We start from the raw sequence: 22,854 nt of genomic DNA on the forward strand, positions 1-22,854 counted from the left end.
CAGGTTTACTGAACGAAACGCGTAACATCTGTTACTGCACAGCAACTGTGTAATAAATTTCACTTTTATTGATACATTGGAGTAAAATAATCTATTTACTCACATGAAAAGCGATAGACCTACACCCAGGAGATGTAATAGTCTTGCAGTAGTGGGCAGCTTCTCTAGGGACAAAGTTCTGGGGAATTTACTCTTAGGTCTTTTCACATAAACCCCAGTATTTATCAGTAATAAAAATAATACATATATTTCTTTCTCTTTTTGCGCACAGGACTCGTTCTCACAGCTCTCTAAGGATCTGGAGAAAGCTCAGCTTTTAGGTCTTTGTTTTGGTGTTAAGTTGGTGCGCGGAGCGTATATGGACAAGGAGCGGAAGTTGGCAAAACAAAATTGTTATAGTGATCCCATACAGCCAGACTGGGAGTCCACCAATAGGAGGTGCGGTACAGGGAACATAGAATGGGGCTGCCAGAAAAGATTAATAATGATTGGCTCAATTGTCCAAGCAGTCTTGTATGAGAACGGAGCAGGAACACGAAGGGGTCTGTCTAGGTGACACAATGTGACACATCCATAGAAGGTGGAAATAAGAAAAACTACACAATAAAGAAATCCCAGTGACAGCAATAAGAATCATTGGGGCTAGTTAGCCTGTCCAATATCCTGATAAAAATAGAGTATTAAAGGTTAAATTGTACTCCAACATTTTTTTAAAAAGAGCATCATATAAACATCTTAGATTTTATGTTTTGCCTTCCTGGTGATGCTCATTGGCTGATTAAACTTTAGCAGGAAGTACCTCTCAGCCAATGACCATTAGCCGTATTTAGCAGTCAATACACATGTATGAAATAATGATACTGTTAGTTTTAATTTAAATTTTAATATTTTTATCATATATTTTTCAGGCAGAAATAGCAAACAACACTTATAAATGCTGCTTTTTGATATGCATCTTCTACAAAATACACTGTGGTTGCCCCCCTTATTCTTTTTCACATGTGGCAAATAAACCAGAGCAGATTGTAACAATGCGCACATGTATTCCAGCACCAAACAAATGTGTCTATAGGTAGACTACAGGTGCTGAGTAAATCTAATGACTCACTTCCTAAACCTCTACAGCATTATGCAGAAACAAAACAGGTGCTTATAATTATATAATCACAGCAGCATATATGAACAAAGGCTGTGAAAATAGGCTCAACAACGCGTTTCTCAGGTAGTAAATGGATCGTCTACAAAATACACAATGTGGTGCCCCCTTATTTGTTTATAACGTGAGATATATACCAGAGCAGAACACTTGTAACAATGCTCACATGTATTCTAGCACCAAACAAATGATGTATATAGGTAGACAGTGACTACAGGTGCGTCTGATGATTCAAACAGGATCTTTAAAAAAATGTTTTATTAAAAGCATGCTTATTAGTTTAATCCCAGCATATCTATATATTTTTATATCTATCTATCTATCTATCTATCTATCTATCTATCATCTGTCTATCTATATATCTATCTGGTCTATATGTCTTAACTATGGATACACAAGAAACTATTGTTTTTAAATCCTGAAATGATTTTGTTTGTGTAAAAAAAATATTAAAGGGACATGAAACTTTTTCTTTCATGTTTGAGATAAAGTGAAAAATAAAAAAAAAACTTTCCAATTCGTTATCAAATTTTCTTCCCTCTTTTGGTATCCTTTGTTGAAAGGTACACTTGTCAGCAGCACTATAGGGAAGGAATTTTGCAAGAATGCTTTTAACAATGTTATGCATTTGCAAAAGTATTTGCTGCCATACAGTGGTCCACACTCGTGCACGCGACCTACCTAGGTATCCTCTTCAACAAACGATACTATGAGAACAAATTTGATAATAGAAGTAAATCTGAATCATGAAATAAAACTTTCTGGTTTCATGTTGCTTTAAGTTTGTGATTCTTTATGCTTTGTTAATTCTGTATTTCCCGTGCTGTCACTTATTTATTTATGTTACAGATTTTACTGTTTTATATTCTCAAACTGATTTTTTTTTTACCTCCCCTTAGCTATCAGCGTTCAATGGATAAAATGTTGGATTTGATTGCACAAGACAACCGGCGGTACAACCTGATCATAGCAAGTCATAATGAGGAGTCCGTGCTTCATGCCATACGCAGGTGAGCACTAGGATCCGCTAATGCTTTTAAAGAGCAATAAACTCATAAAATATAAAACACAACATTGCAAAAACCTTTTAATCTCATTAAGCCTTGTTATGTTGTCAGGACAAATTAGATTATTTTGTAAACCAGAAACATAAACAATGACTGTATATTAAAATAATTTAGATATATTTTGCTGATGCCTTATTAGATGCTCAATAATTTCACATCTACATTTCAGTTGTACTTTTTACTTAATGGCCCATAAGGTTTATTTATTGTCATATCCCTGAAAAATAGGGTTATGGGTCATACTTCCAATTTCTTGATGTTTTCTAATAATGGGCTAGATTACGTGTGGAGCGTTATTTTGTGCTCCTGTTCGCGCGTTAACTTCAGTAGAAGAAGGATGTTGACGTGCATCGGGTTGCACTTGTATTAAAAGGTAAAAGTAAAAAGTTAGTCCGCAAACAAAATATGATGCGTGCAAAAAGCTGAACAAATATCATGACGGCGTTAATGTATTCTCCCGTAGACTTCAATGGAGCAGGCAAACTGGAAAAAAAACAACGAACACCCATACTCAACTTTAACCCGGCCATGTGTATTCAATAGCGCTAAACCTGACATGAAATATGAATATTAAACATTCCAATGTCCTTCACATAGAAGAATATGTTATATTTATTGTTAAATAAATATTTCTATATATCTGATGATGATCTGATGCAAGTATTCCTTCTTTTTTCAAGTCTGAAGCAATACTTGCTTCTGACTTGAAAAAGGAATGAATACTTCCAAAGCTTAGCAATTTATAAATGTATAGTTAGTCCAATCAAAAAGTATCATTGCTAAATGCAATACTCTTATTTTCTTTCATGTAATTGGCAAGAGTCCATGAGCTAGTGATGTATTGGATATACTGTACATTCCTACCAGGAGGGGGCAAAGTTTCCCAAACCTCAAAATGCCTATAAATACACCCCTCACCATACATATACTTAAGTTTTACAAACTTTGCCTCCTATGGAGGTGGTGAAGTAAGTTTGTGCTTGTTTTTATGATTCTTCTATGATAAGCGCTTCTAAGCATTCTGAAGCCCAATTCCTCTCAGAGTACAGAGTTTTTGTCAGAGGGATGTGAAGAGAGTATCGCCTATTGATTTTATGGTTTCCCTTGCGGGAAATCTTTTCAAGGGTTCTTTGTTATCGGTTGTAGGAATTCATCTCCTACCTCCCTTTTCAGATCGACGATATACTCTTATATACCATTACCTCTGCTGATAGTTTTCAGTACTGGTTTGGCTGTCTGCTTTATGTGGATGGGTGTCTTCGGTAAGTATGTACCATTATTTATGTTTGGTGCTTTATGTATTAATATAAAGTTTTAAATTATGTATTTACTTATATTTGCCATGAGTCAGGTCTATGTGTATATCCCGTTGCAGTCTAACAGTTTCAGTATGAGAATCATGTTTGTGGAACTTATTTTTTTAATATTTTCTTACCTGGGGTTTAGTCTTTTTTTCCAATTTGACTTGTTTTTCCTTAAATTTCGCAGGCAAATCTAAGCTCGTGAGGGCACAAAATGCTGTTATGTATTCCCTGTGTCTTTATTGACGTTTGGCGCGAAGTCACGCTTGTTATTATGCGAGTTGCGTCATTTCTGGATGTTGATTGGCAACAAAAAAATTTCACTTTGCGTTGTGCGTCATACTTGGTGCCAAATATTTTTTTTATTTTTTTTTTTGGTTATATTACACCACTTCCTTTATGCTCCTGCTCTCTTTATATTGTAGAGGGCTATGCTGTTTGCTTTTCTGCTTATTTATCATATGCATTTGTTCCCATTCCTGAAACTGCTATATGAGGAAATTGGATATTTTGTTTAAATGTTGTTTTTTTCTTTTTATATTTTGCAAGATGTCAAGTGTGATCCTGTCTCAGAAGCTACTGTAGGAACCATGCTGCCTGAACACAGTTCCACCAAAGCTAAGTGTATCTGTTGTAAGCAAGCTGAGATTATATCTCCATCTATATTATGTAACAGTTGTCATGATAAGCTTTTGCATGCCGATAATGTTTCTATTAGTACTAGTACAGTACCTGTTGTTCCCTCAACATCTAATGTACATGATATCCCTGTTGATATGAAAAATTATATTGCTGATGCAATACAGAAGGCTATGTCTGCTATACCGCCTTCAAATAAACGTAAAAGGTCTTTTAAATTTTCTCATAAACCTAATGAAATTTGTGATGACTGACAACATATTGAAATATCCTCCTCTGAAAAGGATCTATCTGGTTCAGAAGATCCTACTTCAGACATTGAAATTGATAAATTTTCTTTTAAGATTGAATATATTCGGTCTTTGTTGAAAGAAGTATTGGTTACTTTGGGTATTGAGGAGTCCGATCCTCTTGATAACAAAACCAGTAAACGTTTAAATTCTGTTTTTAAACCTCCTGTGATTACTCCTGAGGTTTTTCCTGTTCCAGATGCAGTTGCTGATGTGATTGCTAAGTCTAAGCCTGGTGCTTCTTTTAATCCTTCTTCTAGGTTTAAGAAGTTATATCCTTTACCAGTGGCTAATTTGGAGTTTTGGGAAAAAGTTCCTAAGGTTAATGGGGCTATTTCTACTCTTGCCTAACGTACTACTATTCCTATGGAAGATAGTACTTCTTTTAAAGATCCTTTAGATATGAAGATTGAATCTTATCTAAGGAAAGCTTATTTGCATTCTGGCTATAGTCTCATGCCTGCCATTTCTATGGCTGATGTTGCGGCTGCATCAACTTTTTGGTTGGATAGCTTAGCACATCAGGAAGCAGATTCTGATTTGTCTAGCATTATTTGTTTGCTTCAACATGCTAATCATTTTATCTGTGATGCTATATTTTATATCATCAAGATTGATGTTAAATCTATGTCTTTAGCTATTCTAGCTACAATAGTTTTGTAAGAGTCCAAATTTTCAAGATGGTGACTATAAGGACTATTCTGCCTTTTGTTCAGCAAGGTCATTACATGTCCGCAATAGACTTACAGGACGCTTATCTTCACATTCCGATTCATCCAGATCACTATCGGTTTCTGAGATTCTCTTTTCTAGACAAGCATTACCAATTTGTTGCTCTTCCATTTGGCCTAGCGACAGCTCCAAGAATCTTTTCAAAGGTTCTCGGTGCCCTTCTATCTGTAATCAGAGAGCAGGGTATTGCAGTGTTTCCTTATTTGGACAATATCTTGGTAGTGGCTCAATATTTACATTTAGCAGAATCTCACACAAATCAACTAGTGTTGTTCTTCAAGACATGGTTGGAGGATCAATTTACCAAAGACTTTCTTGATTCCTCAGACAAGGGTCACCTTTTTAGGTTTCCAGATAGATTCAGTATCCATGACTCTGTCTTTAACAGACAAGAGACAAATAAAATTGGTTTCAGCCTATCGAAACCCTCAGTCTCGATCATTCCCTTCAGTGGCTATGTGCATGGAAGTTTTAGGTCTCATGACTGCAGCATCGGACGCAATCCCCTTTGCTCGTTTTCATATGAGACCTCTGCAGCTTTGCATGCTGAATTAATGGTGCAGGGATTATACTCAGATATCACAATTTATATTCTTAAATCCCAGCATTCTACTCTCTCTGACTTGGTGGTTAGACCATCATCATATTATGCAAGGGGCCTCTTGTTCGTCCTTCCTGGACTGTAGTCTCAACAGATACAAGTCTTTCAGGTTGGGGAGCTGTCTGGGGGTCTCTGGCAGCACAAGAGGTTTGGAATCCTCTAGAGGCGAGGTTACCAATCAATATCTTAGAACTCTGTGCTATTTTCAGGGCTCTTTAGGCTTGGCCTCTATTAAAGAGAGAACTTTTCATTTGCTTTCAGACAGACAATATCACAACTGTGGCATATGTCAATCATCAGGGAGGGACTCACAGTCCTTTAGCAATGAAAGTATCACTGATACTTTCTTGGGCGGAATCCAACTCTTGTCTAATTTCTGCGATTCATATCCCAGGTGTAGACAATTAGGAAGCGGATTATCTCAGCCATCAGACTTTGCATCCGGGGGAGTGGTCTCTCCATCCAGATGTGTTTTTTTCAGATTGTACAGATGTGGGGTCTTCCAGAAATAGATCTGATGGCTTCCCATCTAAACAGGAAACTTCCCAGATACCTTTCCAGGTCCAGGGATCCTCAGACCGAGATGGATGCGTTAGCAGTTCCTTGGTCTTACCAACTTGCTTATATTTTTCCGCCTCTAGTTCTTCTTCCAAGGGTGATCTCCAAGATCATAATGGAACAATCGCATGTGTTTCTGATAGCACCCGCATGGCCTCGCAGGTTTTGGTATGCGGATCTTGTCCGGATGTCCAGTTGCCAGCATAGACCACTTCCTTTAAGGCCAGACCTTCTGTCTCAAGGGCCATTTTTCCATCAGGGTCTCAAATCACTAAATTTGAAGGTATGGAAATTGAACGTTTAGTGCTTAGTCATAGAGGTTTCTCTGACTCAGTGATCAATACTATGTTACAGACTCGTAAGTCTGTTTCTAGGAAGATTTATTATCGGGTTTGGAAAACCTATATTTCATGGTGTTCTCATAAATTCTCTTGGCATTCTTTTAGAATTCATAGAATTTTACAGTTTCTTCAGGATGGTTTGGATAAAGGTTTGTCTGCAAGTATTTTGAAGGGACAAATCTCTGCTCTTTCTATTTTATTTCATAGAAAGATTACTAAACTTCCTGATATTCACTGTTTTGTTCAGGCTTTGGTTCGTATCAAGCCTGTTATTAAGTCTATTTCTCCTCCATGGAGTCTTAATTTGGTTTTGAAAGTTTTGCAGGCTCCTCCTTTTGAGCCTATGCATTAATTGGATATTAAACTACTTTCTTGTAAAGTATTGTTCGTTTTGGTTATCTCTTCTGCTAGAAGAGTTTCTGAATTATCTGCACTCTCTTGTAAATCTCCTTTTCTGATTTTCCATCAGGATAAAGCTGTTTTGCGGACTTTGTTTACATTTCTTACTAAGGTTGTGAATTCTTACAACATTAGTAGGAAATTTGTTGTTCCTTCTTTGTGTCCAAATCCTAAGAATTCGCTTGAAAAATCGTTACACTCTTTGGATGTGGTAAGGGCTTTGAAATACTATGTTGAGGCTACTAAGGATTTCAGGAAGACTTTTGGTCTATTTATTGTCTTTTCTGGTTCTAGGAAAGGTCAGAAAGCCTCTGTCAATTCTTTGGCATTTTGGTTAAAGCTTTGGATTTACAAGTCTCCGCCTCAGAGAATTACAGCTCATTCTACTAGATCAGTTGCCACTTCTTGGGCTTTTAAGAATGAAGCTTCAATTGATCAGATTTGCAAAGCAGCAACTTGATCTTCTTTGCATACATTTACTAAATTTTACCATTTCGATGTATTTGCTTCTTCTGAAGCAGTCTTTGGTAGAAAAGTTCTTCAGGCAGCTGTCTCAGTTTGATTCTTCTGTTTTTAAGAAGAACTTATTTTTTGGATTTAAATACTCAGCGGAAATAGCTGTTTTTATTTTATCCCTCCCTCTCTAGTGACTCTTCTGTGGACTTCCACATCTAGGGTATTTTATCCCATACGTCACTAGCTCATGGACTCTTGCCATTTACATGAAAGAAAACATAATTTATGTAAGAATTTACCTGATCAATTCATTTATTTCATAATGGCAAGAGTCCATGAGGCCCACCCTGTTTTTGGTTGTTATATTTTTTGTATAAAAGCACAATATTATTTTCCAGTTCCTCTTTTTTTGTATAATTTTTTACTCCTTTTTACACCTCACTACTTGGCTATTCGTTAAACTGAATTGTGGGTGTGGTGAGGGGTGTATTTATAGGCATTTTGAGGTTTGGGAAACTTTGCCCCCTCCTGGTAGGAATGTTTATCCCATACGTCAATAGCTCATGAACTCTTGCCATTATGAAAGAAATTAATTTATCAGGTAAGTTCTTACATAAATTATGTTATTTTGGTATATATTATATTATTATATATAGGCTATTTAAAAATACTTAGAACATATTCTGCCATGTGAAGAACATTGAAATGTGAAATATTTACCGTAAATTCACAATTAAAGCCATTATTAAATATTAATATTGAAGAAAAATTATTTTCATGTTTTAAGGTATTTAACTGCAAAGGAATCCAATGCATATTATATATATATATATATATATATATATATATATATATATATATATATATATATATATATGTGTGTGTGTGCGCATATGTATTTATGTGTTTATATGCGAATATATTTATGTAAATACATGTATATATATATATATATATATATATATATATATATATATATATTGTGTTTAATTAAACTTTTTTTTCTTCCCCTACCCTTTACGTCGGGCTAACCTGGCACACATTAAATTTCATTGCGCTCGAGCAAACTTGTTTACTTTCAACTCGTAATATGAAGAAAAAGCCCAATACCGCTCGCGGGCTACAGTTAGTGCACCACTCGTAATCTAGCCCTATATGATTTAAACAATAAATTAATAACAGATATTAATCAGAGACCATGAAGTCCAATCAATATTGTTGGCAATGTTACCCAACAAGAGACTGGTGCTGTTAAAACAAACCTCTGGTTACAGGATAGCAGAGCTTGGCATCGACAAGGACAATGGATCAGTGTGCTTTGGCCAGCTACTGGGCATGTGTGACCATGTTTCCCTAACTCTGGGTACGTCTCCTTAACACTGTTAGTCAATCACTCTAGAACCTCATTTTGTCTAGAACCTAACTGGTTAAAATGTAACACAACAGTGTGAAATAGGGCAGATAATACCATCCCAGATGAATGGATATAACACTTGTCTATTGACTGTATAAATATTTCACTTTAAACAACAAACACATCCTAATGCATTCACAATACACCAAACAAACCATTAACCTTGTAAATACACACACAACAAATACTTCCTAGGATAGTTATTTTAATAATCATATTTAAAATACACAGCAAACAGCCACACAACTAATAGCAAATGCATTCAGCTCACAGAGCAACACATACATTCAGCACATAGAGCAGGACACACATTCAGAACACAAACAGATATGCACAGAGCAGCACACACATACAGCTCACATATAGACACGCACAGAGCAGCACACACATACAGCTCACATACAGACACGCACAGAGCAGCACACACATACAGCTCACATACAGACATGCACAGAGCAGCACACACATACAGCTCACATACAGACATGCACAGAGCAGCACACACATACAGCTCACATACAGACATGCACAGAGCAGCACACACATACAGCTCACATACAGACACGCACAGAGCAGCACACACATACAGCTCACATACAGACACGCACAGAGCAGCACACACATATAGCTCACATACAGACACGCACAGAGCAGCACACACATACAGCTCACATACAGACATGCACAGAGCAGCACACACATACAGCTCACATACAGACATGCACAGAGCAGCACACACATACAGCACACATACAGACATGCACAGAGCAGCACACACATACAGCTCACATACAGACATGCACAGAGCAGCACACACATACAGCTCACATACAGACATGCACAGAGCAGCACACACATACAGCTCACATACAGACATGCACAGAGCAGCACACACATACAGCTCACATACAGACATGCACAGAGCAGCACACACATACAGCTCACATACAGACATGCACAGAGCAGCACACACATACAGCTCACATACAGATATGCACAGAGCAGCACACACATACAGCTCACATACAGATATGCACAGAGCAGCACACACATACAGCTCACATACAGACACGCACAGAGCAGCACACACATACAGACACACACACAGCAGCACACACATACAGCTCACATACAGACACGCACAGAGCAGCACACACATACAGCTCACATACAGACACGCACAGAGCAGCACACACATACAGCTCACATACAGACATGCACAGAGCAGCACACACATACAGCTCACATACAGACACACACAGAGCAGCACACACATACAGCTCACATACAGACATGCACAGAGCAGCACACACATACAGCTCACATACAGACATGCACAGAGCAGCACACACATACAGACATGCACAGAGCAGCACACACATACAGCACACATACAGACATGCACAGAGCAGCACACACATACAGCTCACATACAGACATGCACAGAGCAGCACACACATACAGCTCACATACAGACATGCACAGAGCAGCACACACATACAGCTCACATACAGACATGCACAGAGCAGCACACACATACAGCTCACATACAGACATGCACAGAGCAGCACACACATACAGCTCACATACAGACATGCACAGAGCAGCACACACATACAGCACACATACAGACATGCACAGAGCAGCACCCACATACAGCTCACATACAGACATGCACAGAGCAGCACCCACATACAGCTCACATACAGACATGCACAGAGTAGCACCCACATACAGCTCACATACAGACATGCACAGAGCAGCACCCACATACAGCTCACATACAGACATGCACAGAGCAGCACCCACATACAGCTCACATACAGACATGCACAGAGCAGCACACACATACAGCTCACGTACAGACATGCACAGATCAGCACACACATACATGCACAGAGCAGCACACACATACAGACATGCACAGAGCAGCACACACATACAGACATGCACAGAGCAGCACACACATACAGCTCACATACAGACATGCACAAAGCAGCACACACATACAGCACACATACAGACATGCACAGAGCAGCACCCACATACAGCTCACATACAGACATGCACAGAGCAGCACCCACATACAGCTCACATACAGACATGCACAGAGCAGCACCCACATACAGCTCACATACAGACATGCACAGAGCAGCACACACATACAGCTCACATACAGACATGCACAGAGCAGCACACACATACAGCTCACATACAGACACGCACAGAGCAGCACACACATATAGCTCACATACAGACACGCACAGAGCAGCACACACATACAGACATGTACAGAGCAGCACACACATACAGACATGTACAGAGCAGCACACACATACAGCTCACATACAGACACGCACAGAGCAGCACACACATATAGCTCACATACAGACACGCACAGAGCAGCACACACATACAGCTCACATACAGACATGCACAGAGCAGCACACACATACAGACATGTACAGAGCAGCACACACATACAGCTCACATACAGACACGCACAGAGCAGCACACACATACAGCTCACATACAGACATGCACAGAGCAGCACACACATACAGACATGTACAGAGCAGCACACACATACAGCTCACATACAGACACGCACAGAGCAGCACACACATATAGCTCACATACAGACATGCACAGAGCAGCACACACATACAGCTCACATACAGACACGCACAGAGCAGCACACACATATAGCTCACATACAGACATGCACAGAGCAGCACACACATACAGACACGCACAGAGCAGCACACACATACAGCTCACATACAGACATGCACAGAGCAGCACACATATACAGCACACATACAGACACGCACACACATACAGACATGTACAGAGCAGCACACACATACAGACATGTACAGAGCAGCACACACATACAGCTCACATACAGACACGCACAGAGCAGCACACATATACAGCACACATACAGACACGCACACACATACAGACATGCACAGAGCAGCACACACATACAGACATGTACAGAGCAGCACACACATACAGCTCACATACAGACACGCACAGAGCAGCACACACATATAGCTCACATACAGACATGCACAGAGCAGCACCCACATACAGCTCACATACAGACATGCACAGAGCAGCACACACATACAGCTCACATAAAGACATGCACAGAGCAGCACACACATACAGCTCACATACAGACATGCACAGAGCAGCACACACATACAGCTCACATACAGACATGCACAGAGCAGCACACACATACAGCTCACATACAGACATGCACAGAGCAGCACACACATACAGCTCACATACAGATATGCACAGAGCAGCACACACATACAGCTCACATACAGACATGCACAGAGCAGCACACACATACAGACATGTACAGAGCAGCACACACATACAGCTCACATACAGACATGCACAGAGCAGCACACACATACAGCTCACATACAGACATGCACAGAGCAGCACACACATACAGCTCACATAAAGACATGCACAGAGCAGCACACACATACAGCTCACATATAGACACGCACAGAGCAGCACACACATACAGCTCACATATAGACACGCACAGAGCAGCACACACATACAGCTCACATATAGACACGCACAGAGCAGCACACACATACAGCTCACATACAGACATGCACAGAGCAGCACACACATACAGCTCACATATAGACACGCACAGAGCAGCACACACATACAGCTCACATACAGACATGCACAGAGCAGCACACACATACAGCTCACATAAAGACATGCACAGAGCAGCACACACATACAGCTCACATACAGACATGCACAGAGCAGCACACACATACAGCTCACATACAGACATGCACAGAGCAGCACACACATACAGCTCACATAAAGACATGCACAGAGCAGCACACACATACAGCTCACATACAGACACGCACAGAGCAGCACACACACAGCTCACATACAGACATGCACAGAGCAGCACACACACAGCTCACATACAGACATGCACAGAGCAGCACACACACAGCTCACATACAGACATGCACAGAGCAGCACACACACAGCTCACATACAGACATGCACAGAGCAGCACACACATTCAGCTCACATAGACATGCCTAGAGCAGCACACACATACAGCTCACATAGACATGCCTAGAGCAGCACACACATACAGCTCACATAGACATGCCTAGAGCAGCACACACATACAGCTCACATACAGACATGCACAGAGCAGCACACACATACAGCTCACATACAGACATGCACAGAGCAGCACCCACATACAGCTCACATACAGACATGCACAGAGCAGCACCCACATACAGCTCACATACAGACATGCACAGAGCAGCACACACATTCAGCTCACATAGACATGCCTAGAGCAGCACACACATTCAGCTCACATAGACATGCCTAGAGCAGCACACACATACAGCTCACATACAGACACGCACAGAGCAGCACACACATACAGACATGTACAGAGCAGCACACACATACAGACATGTACAGAGCAGCACACACATACAGCTCACATACAGACACGCACAGAGCAGCACACACATACAGCTCACATACAGACATGCACAGAGCAGCACACACATACAGACATGTACAGAGCAGCACACACATACAGACACGCACAGAGCAGCACACACATACAGCTCACATACAGACATGCACAGAGCAGCACACACATACAGCTCACATACAGACACGCACAGAGCAGCACACACATTCAGCTCACATAGACATGCACAGAGCAGCACACACATACAGACATGTACAGAGCAGCACACACATACAGACATGTACAGAGCAGCACACACATACAGACATGTACAGAGCAGCACACACATACAGCTCACATACAGACATGCACAGAGCAGCACACACATACAGACATGTACAGAGCAGCACACACATACAGCTCACATACAGACACGCACAGAGCAGCACACACATATAGCTCACATACAGACATGCACAGAGCAGCACACACATACAGCTCACATACAGACATGCACAGAGCAGCACACACATACAGCTCACATACAGACATGCACAGAGCAGCACACACATACAGCTCACATACAGACACGCACAGAGCAGCACACACATATAGCTCACATACAGACATGCACAGAGCAGCACACACATACAGACATGTACAGAGCAGCACACACATACAGCTCACATACAGACATGCACAGAGCAGCACACACATACAGACATGTACAGAGCAGCACACACATACAGCACACATACAGACACACACAGAGCAGCACACATATACAGCTCACATACAGACACGCACAGAGCAGCACACACATACAGCTCACATACAGACATGCACAGAGCAGCACACACATACAGCTCACATACAGACATGCGCAGAGCAGCACACACATACAGCTCACATACAGACATGCACAGAGCAGCACACACATACAGCTCACATACAGACATGTACAGAGCAGCACACACATACAGCTCACATACAGACACGCACAGAGCAGCACACACATATAGCTCACATACAGACATGCACAGAGCAGCACACACATACAGCTCACATACAGACATGCACAGAGCAGCACACACATACAGCTCACATACAGACATGTGCAGAGCAGCACACACATACAGCTCACATACAGACATGCACAGAGCAGCACACACATACAGCTCACATACAGACATGCGCAGAGCAGCACACATATACAGCTCACATACAGACACGCACACACATACAGACATGTACAGAGCAGCACACACATACAGACATGTACAGAGCAGCACACACATACAGACATGTACAGAGCAGCACACACATACAGCACACATACAGACACACACAGAGCAGCACACATATACAGCTCACATACAGACACGCACAGAGCAGCACACACATACAGCTCACATACAGACATGCACAGAGCAGCACACATATACAGCACACATACAGACACGCACACACATACAGACATGTACAGAGCAGCACACACATACAGACATGTACAGAGCAGCACACACATACAGCTCACATACAGACATGCACAGAGCAGCACACACATACAGACATGTACAGAGCAGCACACACATACAGCTCACATACAGACACGCACAGAGCAGCACACACATATAGCTCACATACAGACATGCACAGAGCAGCACACACATACAGACATGTACAGAGCAGCACACACATACAGACATGTACAGAGCAGCACACACATACAGCACACATACAGACATGCACAGAGCAGCAAACATACAGCTCACATACAGACATGCACAGAGCAGCACACATATACAGCTCACATACAGACACGCACAGAGCAGCACACACATACAGCTCACATACAGACATGCATAGAGCAGCACACATATACAGCACACATACAGACACGCACACACATACAGACATGTACAGAGCAGCACACACATACAGACATGTACAGAGCAGCACACACATACAGACATGTACAGAGCAGCACACACATACAGACATGTACAGAGCAGCACACACATAGACACGCACAGAGCAGCACACACATACAGCTCACATACAGACACGCACAGAGCAGCACACACATACAGCTCACATACAGACACGCACAGAGCAGCACACACATACAGCACACATACAGACACGCACAGAGCAGCACACACATACAGCTCACATACAGACATGCACAGAGCAGCATACACATACAGACATGTACAGAGCAGCACACACATACAGCTCACATATAGACATGCACAGAGCAGCACACACATACAGCTCACATACAGACATGCACAGAGCAGCACACACATACAGCTCACATATAGACATGCACAGAGCAGCACACACATACAGCACACATACAGACACGCACAGAGCAGCACACACATACAGCTTACATACAGACATGCACAGAGCAGCACACACATACAGCTCACATACAGACATGCACAGAGCAGCATACACATACAGACATGCACAGAGCAGCATACACATACAGACATGTACAGAGCAGCACACACATACAGCTCACATATAGACACGCACAGAGCAGCACACACATACAGCTCACATACAGACACGCACAGAGCAGCACACACATACAGCTCACATACAGACATGCACAGAGCAGCACACACATACAGCTCACATACAGACACGCACAGAGCAGCACACACATACAGCTCACATACAGACATGCACAGAGCAGCACACACATTCAGCTCACATAGACATGCACAGAGCAGCACACACACAGCTCACATACAGACATGCACAGAGCAGCACACACACAGCTCACATACAGACATGCACAGAGCAGCACACACACAGCTCACATACAGACATGCACAGAGCAGCACACATACAGCTCACATACAGACATGCACAGAGCAGCACACACATTCAGCTCACATAGACATGCCTAGAGCAGCACACACATACAGCTCACATAGACATGCCCAGACTAGCACACACATACAGCTCACATAGACATGCACAGAGCAGCACACACATACAGCTCACATACAGACATGCACAGAACAGCACACACATACAGCTCACATACAGACATGCACAGAGCAGCACACACATACAGCTCACATACAGACATGCACAGAGCAGCACACACATACAGCTCACATACAGACATGCACAGAGCAGCACACACATACAGCTCACATACAGACATGCACAGAGCAGCATACACATACAGACATTTACAGAGCAGCACACACATACAGCTCACATACAGACATGCACAGAGCAGCATACACATACAGACATGTACAGAGCAGCACACACATATACAGCTCACATACAGATATGCACAGAGCAGCACACACATACAGCTCACATACAGACATGCACAGAGCAGCACACACATACAGCTCACATACAGACATGCACAGAGCAGCACCCACATACAGCTCACATACAGATATGCACAGAGCAGCACACACATACAGCTCACATACAGACACACACAGAGCAGCACACACATACAGCTCACATACAGACATGCACAGAGCAGCACCCACATACAGCTCACATACAGACATGCACAGAGCAGCACACACATACAGCTCACATACAGACATGCACAGAGCAGCACCCACATACAGCTCACATACAGACATGCACAGAGCAGCACCCACATACAGCTCACATACAGACATGCACAGAGCAGCACCCACATACAGCTCACATACAGACATGCACAGAGCAGCACCCACATACAGCTCACATACAGACATGCACAGAGCAGCACCCACATACAGCTCACATACAGACATGCACAGAGCAGCACCCACATACAGCTCACATACAGACATGCACAGAGCAGCACCCACATACAGCTCACATACAGACATGCACAGAGCAGCACTCACATTCAGCTCACATAGACATGCCTAGAGCAGCACACACATTCAGCTCACATAGACATGCCTAGAGCAGCACACACATACAGCTCACATAGACATGCCTAGAGCAGCACACACATACAGCTCACATAGACATGCACAGAGCAGCACACACATACAGCTCACATAGACATGCCTAGAGCAGCACACACATACAGCTCACATAGACACGCACAGAGCAGCACACACATACAGCTCACATACAGACATGCACAGAACAGCACACACATACAGCTCACATACAGACATGCACAGAGCAGCACACACATACAGCTCACATACAGACACGCACAGAGCAGCATACACATACAGCTCACATACAGACACGCACAGAGCAGCATACACATACAGCTCACGTACAGACATGCACAGAGCAGCACACACATACAGCTCACATACAGACATGCACAGAGCAGCACACACATACAGCTCACATACAGACACGCACAGAGCAGCACACACATATAGCTCACATACAGAGCAACACACACATACAACTCACGTACAAAGCAGCACACACATACAGACACGCACAGAGCAGCACACACATACAGCTCACATACAGAGCAGCACACACATACAGCTGACATACAGAGCAGCACACACATATAGCTCACATACAGATACGTACAGAGCAGCACACACATATAGCTCACATACAGACACGCACAGAGCAACACACACATACAGCTCACATACAGACACGCACAGAGCAACACACACATACAGCTCACATACAGAGCAGCACACACATACAGCTAACATACAGAAACGTACAGAGCAGCACACACATATAGCTGACATACAGACACGCACAGAGCAACACACACATACAGCTCACATACAGACATGCACAGAGCAGCACACACATACAGAGCAGCACACACATACAGCTAACATACAGAAACGTACAGAGCAGCACACACATATAGCTGACATACAGACACGCACAGAGCAACACACACATACAGCTCACATACAGACATGCACAGAGCAGCACACACATACAGAGCAGCACACACATACAGCTAACATACAGAAACGTACAGAGCAGCACACACATATAGCTGACATACAGACACGCACAGAGCAACACACACATATAGCTCACATACAGAGCAGCACACATATACAGCTGACATACAGAGCAACACACACATATAGCTCACATACAGAGCAGCACACACATACAGACACGTATAGAGCAGCACACACATACAGCTCACATACAGACACGTACAGAGCAGCACACACATACAGCTGACATACAGAGCAGCACACACATATAGCTCACATGCAGAGCAGCACACACATATAGCTAACATACAGAGCAGCACACACATACAGACACGTATAGAGCAGCACACACATACAGCTCACATACAGACACGTACAGAGCAGCACACACATATAGCTCACATACAGAGCAGCACACACATACAGACACGTACAGAGCAGCACACACATATAGCTCACATACAGAGCAGCACACACATACAGCTAACATACAGACACGTACAGAGCAGCACACACATACAGCTAACATACAGACACGTACAGAGCAGCACACACATATAGCTAACATACAGAGCAGCACACACATACAGACACGTATAGAGCAGCACACACATACAGCTAACATACAGACACGTACAGAGCAGCACACACATACAGCTCACATACAGACACGTACAGAGCAGCACACACATACAGCTGACATACAGAGCAGCACACACATATAGCTCACATACAGAGCAGCACACACATACAGACACGTACAGAGCAGCACACACATATAGCTCACATACAGACATGTACAGAGCAGCACACACATACAGCTCACATACAGAGCAGCACACACATATAGCTCACATACAGAGCAGCACACACATACAGCTAACATACAGACACTTTCAGAGCAGCACACACATTCAGCTCATGTGCAGACACACACAGAGCAGTAAACACATTCAGCTCACAGATAGACACATGCAGGGCAGCAATGTTAGAGTTTTTATCCCAGGGCCAGGAGGCTGGGAGGGAAGAATTTCAATGGCCCATAAAGTAACTGATTGGCCCAGGGGAAATCTTGGTAGTTTGTGGACAGGATCAGTGTCATCTGTGAGTGTAGATTGTGGGCAGATTTGGTGGACCCTATTTGTAAAAGTGAAACTTTATAAAACCTGAGAAGAACTGGTAGAGGGACAAATGACTGGGTGCTCTGCATCTGTATCTAACGCATGTTTCTTTTAGGTCATGCTGGGTATTTGGTGTATAAGTCCATTCCATATGGATCCGTAGAGTCCGTCCTTCCCTACTTGATTCGTCGAGCCCAGGAGAATCAGAGTGTCCTGCAGGGGATCCGCAAAGAGAGAGACCTTTTACGTCGGGAGCTAAAGAGACGCTTGCTGGGGCGTAGCTAGAACTTGTCCCACACTAAACAGAAGCCAGAACCAAATACTCACCAGAATCAGAACTTCAATCCATATTCCAGACTAGAGACAATGAGTTTAAATATCCAGTTTTATTAATGTACTACCCTGGACTCTACCCGAATTTAACATCCAGAGTTGTAAAGGACATGGGTGGATTATCTCTACATACAGTAGTTCCTGAACTTCCAGAAAGGCATTATTTATTCACCAGGCTATACTGTAAAATGATAATATAATATGTTTAAATCTAAAGACATTGACACCCCAGAAAGGCTTCAAGAGTAAATAAGCATCGGCCCAAAATCTCATATTTCAATTTTTTTACCTAGATAATCGTTATTAAATATTAGTATATTAAAGTGAAATTGTATCTAGAAAAAGCCTAAAGCTTTGTCACTGAACAAGTCACATACTTTTTCTTACACATCAAACAAATTTTAAGAGATACTGTGATACAAAATAAGAATTATTCAGATAACAGGGAACGCCCACAACTCTGGACTCATTTACTACTGCTGCATAGTCTGATTGGATGTCTCCTATACAGTGCACCATAGAGTAGCTGAAGCTACTATACGCTATAGCTCCCTCTATAGGTTGCCTGTGTAACACTGCTACAAACATTCCAACCGGCAAATATATTAGTAATCAAGACATGGAACAGAACTACGTTTCAACAAAGCATAACAGGACAAAGAGCTACATTTGTTAATAAGAGCATTCAGTTTAATAAATGCTTTTATCTGATTATTCATTTTCATCCCCCTTTAAGGTGTTCTATATACCATTAAATTTGCAACAATTTACTGTATTTTTGTACACGTTCTTTCTGCCCATATTACATTTCTTACAGGACATAAAGTCAAAATAAAATAAAAACTTTTCAATTTATATCCATTATCAGTTTGTGCTCAGGCTTTTTCTGAGGCAACAGCGTCTACTGAGCACGTGCAAAAATTCACAGTGTATATGATTCTGTGATTGGCTGATGGCTGTCACATGATACAGCGGACAGGGAAATAGAAGCAATCTTTGACATTTCGTAGACTTTTTTATTGCAAATGTATGGATTGTGCAATTCTACTGTATTTAAAGGGACACTAAACACAATTTTTTTCTTTAATGATTCAGATAGAGCATGCAATTTTAAGCAACTTTCTAATGTTCTCCTATTATCAATTTTTCTTCGTTCTCTTGCTATCTTTATTTAAAAAGCAGGAAAGTGATGCATAGGAGCCGGCCCATTTTTGGTTGAGAAACTGGGTTACGCTTGCTTATTGGTGGGTAAATGTCAGCCTCCAATAAGCAAGCGCTATCCATGGTGCTAAACCTAAAATGGGCTGGCTGCTAAGATTTATATTCTTGATTTTCAAATAAAGATAGCAAGAAAATGAAGAAAAATTGATAATAGGAGTAAATTAGAAAGTTGCTTGCTCTATCTGAATCATGAACTAAAAAATTTGGGTTCAGTGTCCTTTTAATGGTCCTTTAAAGGGACAGTCAACTAAAAAAAAATTATTGTTTAAAAATATAGATAATCCCTTTATTACCCATTCCCCAGTTTTGCATAACCAACATTGTTATATTAATTACACTTTTTACCTCTGTGATTACCTTGTATCTAAGCCTTTTCTGACAGCCCCTGATCACATGACTTTTTATTTATTATCTATTGATTTGCATTTTATCCAATTAGTGCAGTGTCTGCCACAAGCCACAGGCATGAGCACAATGTTATCTATATGGCATACGTGAACTAGCAGCCTCTTGTTGTGAAAAGCAAATAAAAAGCATGTGATAAGAGGCTGTCTTTAGTGGCTTAGAAACAGGCAGAAATTTAGAGGTTTAAAGGTTATAAAGTATATTAATATAACAATATTTATTGTGCAAAGCTGGGGAATGGGCAGTAAAGGCATTATCTATCTTTTTAAACAATAACAATTTTGGTGTTGACTGTCCCTTTAATACAGAGTTCTTTAAAACATTTCCCCCAAGACTCCATCCTATGATACCACACACCTTCACAAACCTATTTTTATGCTTGGTCTGAACATTTCTGAAGTAATATACAAGATAGCTGCAATTGTTGGCAAAGTGATTAAAATGTGTGCATAATTCCTGATTGTAATCAAACGTGAAAGTGTAAAAGGTAATAACACACACTCTAATACAAAACACACCACACAAACACTCATACAACACACATAACCACACAAACACTAATACAACACACACACCGCCAACACTCTCATACAACACACACACACCGCCAACACTCTGATACAACACACACACACATACTAGACAAACACTCATACAACACACACACACCATCAACACTCTCATACAACACACACAAACACTAATACAACACACACACACCACACAAAACTCATACAACACATTCACAAACACTAATACAACACACACTCTCATACAACATACCACACAAACACTCATACAACACACCCACTACACAAACACTCATACCACACCCACCACACTCTCATACAACACACACACCACACTCTCATACAACACACACACCACACTCTCATACAACACACACACACAAGTCACGACCCAGTAAACATGGTGTTGCAACCCAGTAATGGGTCCCGACCCATGGTTTAAAGAGCCCTGATTTAATAGAATAATTGCTAATTTTAAATAAGTTATATATTAGTAGACTGTTTATTTGTAATAACTGTAAAAAAATGTATACCATGATAAAATAAATACAATTTGTTCCTATAGTTTAATAGGTTGGATACCACTAATTTGTTCAATTCCTAATCCATTTAAAACAACTTTACTGAAAAAAAGTGTTGGCCATATGTTACAATCTATATTATATTATGGGAACATGGTAGTGTTCCCATAGTTTAAGTTGAGAATGGATTTCATTCAAAATTTGCGTTTTCAAATGCTCATATATTTGGACTAGAATTAGATATGTGGCGGAAATTTGTCAGTTATATCCGGACCTGGAATCACTACAAAACTGGAAGTGATTAGGTTTAATAGTT

The 22,854-nt window shown here is 41.5% G+C and overlaps 1 protein-coding gene across 1 annotated transcript in view; it reads left to right on the top strand.

Moving 5' to 3' along the window:
- The window catches only part of PRODH2 (proline dehydrogenase 2), a 50,035-nt gene extending 29,312 nt beyond the window's left edge, over positions 1-20,723 (top strand). The window contains exons 7-10 of the mRNA XM_053695122.1: positions 272-438; positions 2,056-2,166; positions 8,815-8,903; positions 19,644-20,723. Of these exons, the coding sequence (XP_053551097.1) occupies positions 272-438; positions 2,056-2,166; positions 8,815-8,903; positions 19,644-19,813 (537 nt within the window). The 3' untranslated portion in view covers positions 19,814-20,723. The remainder of the gene's footprint in view (positions 1-271; positions 439-2,055; positions 2,167-8,814; positions 8,904-19,643) is intronic.
- The last annotated feature ends 2,131 nt before the right edge of the window (positions 20,724-22,854 follow it).

The sequence above is a fragment of the Bombina bombina genome, chromosome 11 (assembly GCF_027579735.1).
Source record: "Bombina bombina isolate aBomBom1 chromosome 11, aBomBom1.pri, whole genome shotgun sequence".
NCBI classification, from domain to species: Eukaryota; Metazoa; Chordata; class Amphibia; order Anura; family Bombinatoridae; genus Bombina; species Bombina bombina.